At 41.7% G+C, this 6,801-nt stretch overlaps 1 protein-coding gene across 10 annotated transcripts in view; it reads left to right on the top strand.

The window, feature by feature from the left end:
- The window catches only part of MCTP2 (multiple C2 and transmembrane domain containing 2), a 128,487-nt gene that overhangs the window by 114,427 nt on the left and 7,259 nt on the right, over window positions 1-6,801 (top strand). For all 10 annotated transcript variants that reach the window (XM_009635062.2, XM_035890606.1, XM_035890607.1 and 7 more), the window contains 2 exons: window positions 3,300-3,409; window positions 5,767-5,876. In XM_009635062.2, the coding sequence (XP_009633357.2) occupies window positions 3,300-3,409; window positions 5,767-5,876 (220 nt within the window). The remainder of the gene's footprint in view (window positions 1-3,299; window positions 3,410-5,766; window positions 5,877-6,801) is intronic.

Here is a 6,801-nt window from a genome sequence, read left to right as displayed (position 1 = left end):
TGTAGTAACCCTTTGAGTGCATTTACATGTCCTTTTTATTATCTGTTACTTATTTCAGAAACAGAAAAATCCAGAAGAACCTTCCTTTCAGTATGGCAGGGATTTGGTTGTCTTGATTTACGAGTTGATGTACATTAGCTGGACACAAAAGACTTAATTTCTGAATTTGCTGGGTGTTGGGTTTTTTTTTTCCTTCCCCTGACATGCTTAATCTTTTGTAAGACCTCTTTTGTGTTTTTGTTCAGGCTATTAATGTAGAAGTGAAGGTTTCTTAAATCAGGATATGCAAGGAAGATTTGAAGTAACACACTGATTGTATAATTAATTCTCAGTTGTAAATTCATTTTGATGGAGTTAATTCCTTCCCAGAGGCTGAAGACTAGTTTTGGTCCACCCACAGTGCTGTAATCAGCTAAGAAATAAAGAAGAAAAAGGCCTCGAAGGAATGGAAGTTTCACGACTGGTTTTAGGAAAAAAAAAATGCCAGAAACAGGCAGGATATTTTATTTTTAATTCAAGCAAAGGCTTCAGAGCTCTGATTTTGAGCCATGGGTATCCAAATCCTGTTTTCAAGCAGCATAATATGTTGAGTCCAAAGGAAATCAGAAAGGAATGATACCTGAGGAGGATGGAGAAAAATTATCTGGGCGGTGGGACCTCGCACAGATGAGGAAGCGTGTTTAGTGGAAGATGTTTAGGATCATTTTTTGCGCCTTCCGCAAATATGGTAATGTTGAAATATAGCTTTCTGCATGACAGTTGGCATTTACTAATAAATACAGACTAGTGACTGTTGTCCTGATGGAGGATTAACTCCCTACTGCTTCTGACAGTGTTTTGTGAGGTGCTGACTTTGGAAAGCATAAACAGCACTCCAAAATCTAAATAATTTGGAAAATCCCGTTTGTCGTACTTCATTTGTCTGCTTCTCTCTTGCTTAACCAGTGACCTAGTTATCCTGTAGATGTATTTAGACTGCAGGTTTCCAGAACAAAACAATAATAACAAAGAAAAGATGTTGACAAATTTTCAGGATTTTCAAATGATTCTGCACGCATATTGCAGCGCATGCTGCAAGGGCAGTTGCTAACCTATTTTACTTTTTAATAACCAATTTCATTTGCAAGACTTTCTAATCCCAGCCTGCCTCTGCTTTTTCCTTGGTTGGGCATATTTTGTATTATAAATTGAAAATGCTGTTGTCTAGGGGTGATTTTAGCATACGTGCTAGGTAAGAATATGCATGGAAATGTCATTATAGCCTAGGAACTGGTAGTTTCTGTTTTATTTTCTTAGTCTGCTTAGTGGCTGCAGCAGAAGTTATGTTGTATTGGTTAAACTGCCTTATCACCACGTTCCCAAGCTCAATCGAAGACGTGTAAATGAAGTCAGCATGATGCAGATAGAGCTGACAGATGATATTCCTTGCAGCTCTGGGTAGCAAGAGTAGGCTTGCCCTGGAATATCACTTCATCTAAAGTGGTTTCTTTACCCTTCTGTCTGAATTGGGACAGAATGACATTCCCACTGGCTGGTTCTCCATGAACTGCTCCCCAACTTCTACTTCCAAGTTTGGTGCGAAAAAGCCAACTGTGGCTAAGGGACCGTCGTACCATTCTAGCGAGTGAATAGTTAAATATAATCTTAATGTGTCATTTACATTTGAGCCTAACAAGGTTATAACTAGAGTTCTGTGAAAATGACTTTTTGGTGCTATTTTCACATAAACTGACTATTTATTTATTTATTTTGTTCTGGGGTTATTTCACACCCCAAGGGTTTCATTTTTTGTTGGTTGTTTTATTAATGTAAAAATACTCATTTTCACACCCAAATGTGTGATTATTTAAAATGCTGGTTCTATTCATTGTGCACTCACTTGCAACCTAACGGCAAATATTCAGATGTCTGGAGCTTGATAACTCCGTGGTGGTTTTGGCTGGCTTTTTAAACTCAAAAATTACTGTGAAGAGACATGGGCAGTAAGTAATTCAAAGGGTTACAAGGGCTGTGCTGTCATGTCTGCCTCTCAGCATCCAAGGATGGTTCATGTGTTATTCTGGCACACGACAACGTAGCGCGGTGCCCTCTCCGATGCACACAAACCCTCTCACAGCACAGCAGTGCCAATGAGCCTTCACCTCTCTAGCCCAGTGTGACTTTAAGTAGCCTCTGACCCTCTCTATTCTTTATGGAGAAATAACGTGGGTTCACCACACAGAAGCAGAATTGCAGCAGTGTTGATCCAAGTATTTCTGGCTCTTGGTTCCCCCTACCCGCCCTTTCCCCTGCCCTGGCCGCTGAGGACCGTGGAGAACGTGGATGCAGCTTGCATTTTACAAGCATCTCCCCTCTCTGGGCACTGACTGGTTAAAACACAATTTAAAATGTCTTTTTTCTAAATTGGGCTGATTTTGGAGAGTCTAAATGTGATGTAAAATCAGTGTCCAGGGCTCTGCATTTTGTAATAAGTGAATGTTTTGCTGATTTCTTGCTAGAATATCTGCAACCACACCAATTTGCATGCCTGTATGTGTGTTAGATTGCTGGCAAAGAAATGCTGAATGCTGATAATTGTATACTGATTTCCAAGGCTGATTTAAGTCATTTTGATTTTTAATTCATTCTGTGCTTCCTTTTTATTTCTGCACATGTGTAGTAATGTCCTGTAATGTTGGTGCCTAAAATAAGCAGTAAGAAACGAAGTTGCGAGATGGCTGCTGTAAAAGGAAAATGACATTTTTTTTCCTTTGAGTCTTTTTTTTTTCCAGTAAAAGAATAGATCTCTGTATGCAGAATGTTCAGAAAAAAATGTTGTATTTGCTATCTTGCTGCTAATTTATATACAGAAAACAGCATGGCTGTTAGAAGTCTACAAAGCTCAGAAAAGTGATGTTCAGAACTTCTCTACAAGAATATTCTTGTTCTTGAGAAGCACTGAGCACCCAGCACTCCTCTACAGGTCAACTGGACTCGGGTGCTCAGCATCTCTTCTGGCTTGGCATGCAGCTGGGTTCTTCAGCGAAAGCCTGATTTGAGATCCTGCAGTCAATTTGTGATAGAAGATGTAGAAACCTCTGCCTGTGTGCTGGGGAGGGGGAAGAAAATATAGGAAACTATGTCTTCATGTTAATAGTATGTGAAAAACCCAGGGTGTGTGTTCTCTCCTTCCTTCAGTGGTATGCTTGAGTTCATGGATGTGTCGGAAGTACTGGGAATCTTACTTTTTTCATGTGTATATGTTAACAAATACTGAATGTATAAAAAGTTTGGGTTTTCTTTTTTTTTTGTTTTGTTAGGAATCTGAGAAAAAGGGGTTAATTGACAGAATCCACATGGTCCAAGAGATCATCATAGCTGTTCAAAGCATCCTGGAAGAAATAGCATCATTTGGAGAGAGGATTAAAAAGTAAGTAATGAATTTTTCTTGCCTAGCCATGATTTGCCATGAAGCAGAGCCAGGAGGATTAAGGTGGAGTAAATGTCTTGCTCCAAAAATTACTGCAAGGTGCAGCAGGAGAACCTGGCCAGTCCCACCACTTTTTCTCTTGAAGACTTTTACTCCAAAAACCTTTCCAAAGCATAGAGAGGAGGAGAATCCATGTGCTCTACTGATGTAGCTCTTACATTTGCCCAGATTTCTGGTCTTGTCCGTTTGTGATGGGGTAGGGAGTCATGATGCCACACAAGGGAAAGCATTGCTTGAAGATGTGGGTGCAGAAGTATCAGGCATTTCTTTTCATTTCTTTCACGGACAGCAGGTAGGAACTGATGGCTGATGTTCTCTTTCCCACGCCCTCCCCACCCTGGCCTGGTTACAGGGGTTAGGAGTCACTTATTTCCCTGCCCAATGCATTGATGTTCTTCTCTCTTTATCGTTTTGAGCTGTCTGCTTCCTGCTGGTGCCACGAGGAAGCCTGAAGGGGGTTTTCTGGGTCTTGTTGCAAGGGGAGGCACATAGGGTATTCCTGACCTTACAAAGCAGGGAGGTGAAAAGCCTAAAAAAAAAATCCCCCACACAAACTTTTATGACCTGATCTTCATTGGAGCTTAATTGACCCACATTGTTTTCTGTTTTGAACACAGTGATGGTTTGTGATCGAGCCACACTTTAATGAGGAGCTGGGTTCAAGCTAAAAATACAGCAAACACATATGCTGTGGTCCCATGCCGGACACCCCAGCTGGGGTGGAAGTGGCCCAGAGATGTATTCCAGTCTATGAACGGGGCACTGTTCTGCCCAGCTGCATGGCAGGAAGGCTCAGAGTGCTTAAGCACTATTAATTCTTGTATTCATTTTGGTAACAATGGTCTTAAAGAACACATTGGGTATTAATGTGGATGCCCGATGTAATTTCAGAAGAATTCCGTTGTAACTCAACAGTAATGTACCATTAAAAAATTGCCACCAAAGTTTTTCTGTAAGTGACAGACTGAATTGTGCTACAGTTTCCGCCTGTCACTCTAGTTATACAATCATAGGGAGTTTTAATAGTTTAACTGAATTGAGCTGTTTTGCTATTTTTTTTTACTTTAACTTAAGCTACGTTGATTGATAATGATGGGTCCTCTCCCACCTATCTTTACTTAATATTTAATACATCTATTGAAGCTTAAAAAGTAATTCTTTTAGTGTCCTATTAATTTTATCTGTCAAGGGAAGCTCGTCTTATTTTATAGCCTGATAAGTGGTCCACATTCATTCTCTCTTCTTCCTACTCCCCGTCATCATGATGTGATGAAGTTAGCAGGCAGATTGTATGAAACAGAGAGCCCCAGATCTGTAAATCCACCTGTGGACTAATTGGCATTCATGTAGTCCAGGTATCCCAATGTTTGGTGCATGCTGCAGAGATGTGTATCTTACGAGGGCACGGGGACACAAAATAACCTCAAAGATATATTAGCGGTAGCTGCTCACCTGAAGTCTGTTGTGGGCTTACAGATGAGTGGTCTGAGTGAGAGGAAGTCCTGTTCTGTGCTGCAACGCTGCAGAAGTCTGAGGGACTGTAGTAACTGAGCCTCCTGAGAGTGTTCCCCTTGGGAAAAATCTGATGCAGGATGGTGGTGCGCAGAAGCTTGGACTGCTGCTAGCATACTGTAGCTTACCCCAGAGAGTGTATTAAGGAATTGTTGAAAACGTAAGGAAATAGAAGCAAATATGTAAATATTAAGAGAGATTTATAGAGACTATTATTCCCTAATAGTATACAGAGAAATGACTTTAACTGCTCTTTTAAGGTTTAGCATCAGTCATAATTAATCCATTCCAAGTTATTGGCAGGGTTGAGTCTGGCTACCTGCTGCATTTGAGTCGCGTGCTGCCACACGTCCCATCTCATCTCCACTGTGGCCCAGTGGAGCCAGCTCAGATGGCTTGCACCTGTGGCGTGGCCTTGTCTCCAGATCAGATAATCCGCCCATGAATAATGGAGAGCTGACTGGTGAGCAGGGATATGTAACAAGTGTGACACGTATAAGAAGAAACAAAAACAACTCGCTACATGCCTAACAACTTCACTGAGCTCCCCAGAGACTATCTTCTCTCCTTATCATGATATCTGCCTCTCAGATATATCCCTTAATCCATTATAGCATCCAGATGCAGGAATCTGCTTATCCACCTTCCAAAGCGTCTTTGCAATTTACAGTGCATATGAAAGCACCAAGCACTGCAAAGAGGTCCTTAAATTATCATTGGGGAGCAGAGTACAAGCAGTGTCCAAGAGCAGAAATGTTGAGAAATACTATTTTTTTTCTTTACAGCACATTCAACTGGACAGTGCCTTTCCTCTCTGTCCTGGCCTGCTTGGTCCTGGCAGCAGCCACAGTCATTTTGTATTTTATACCACTGAGGTACATTGTTTTAATCTGGGGTAAGTACTCCACAGTGTCTCATTTGCATGCAATAAATACAATATATACCTACAGAATGAAATCAAACAAGCTTTAAACGACCTGTTACACAGACAATCAAGTGCTGTTGCTTAGAGGTGAATAAATATGCTACGAATTTCTTAAAATTGCCATTCCTCCCCCCCACCCTGGGTGATCCGATGATCTGCTTTTCTTAGGGTTCTTTGTAAGTTTTCACCAACACCACAAGAGCAGCATTAGTCTAGATTAGCTACTTTCAATATTATTATTATTCTGCAGGAGAGTAATTAGCTTCCTGATTCTGGAGCCCCCCAGTTGGACAGTGGTAGGGAGTGGACAAGATGTGTTTGAAGAGCTGGACCATGGAGGCCTGGACCCCGGGAGCCTTTTGGGTCTTAACTCCCCTGCAATCAGGAGGAGCAGTGCGCTCAGTACCCCATGGTCCAACAGGAGGCACCGAGCATCTCTTTGTGTCATGCGTCGGATAGTGTTTGTATGAAGGTACATCATGAAGTGAAAGAGGAGCTTTTAAAAATGAAAACCTTCCTGGTGGAGTTATGAAGAGGAGTAAGATAGTCTTTCACAAAAGGAGATGGCATTCCGGCTGCTGAAGACTTTCATCATCTCAGAATGGCCTTCTGTCTTATTTAGGGTGATAGCTCTTCTCTCAGCCTTGAGGTAAAACAGCTGAGAACGTAGAGCAGGTAATCCTCACCAAACCATTGAAGCTCAGCCCCGGTGTGGCTCTGGGCTGTAGGGACTCCCCATCACCCTTCCAGGGCTGAGCCATCTGCTGCTGTCTTGGCTCTCCTGGATGCAGAAAAGGGAGGGAATGAGAAGGTGGCAGTACGAAAAGCCACTCTTGGGCAAAAAAATAAATGAAATAGAGGATTAAATCAAACAAAAGAAAGGGCAAAAGGGAAA

The sequence above is a fragment of the Egretta garzetta genome, unplaced genomic scaffold, assembly GCF_000687185.1.
Source record: "Egretta garzetta isolate BGI_Z169 unplaced genomic scaffold, ASM68718v1 scaffold322, whole genome shotgun sequence".
Lineage (NCBI taxonomy): Eukaryota > Metazoa > Chordata > Aves > Pelecaniformes > Ardeidae > Egretta > Egretta garzetta.
Note: the sequence above shows the minus strand (reverse complement) of the source record. Positions and strands in the feature narration are given on the sequence as shown.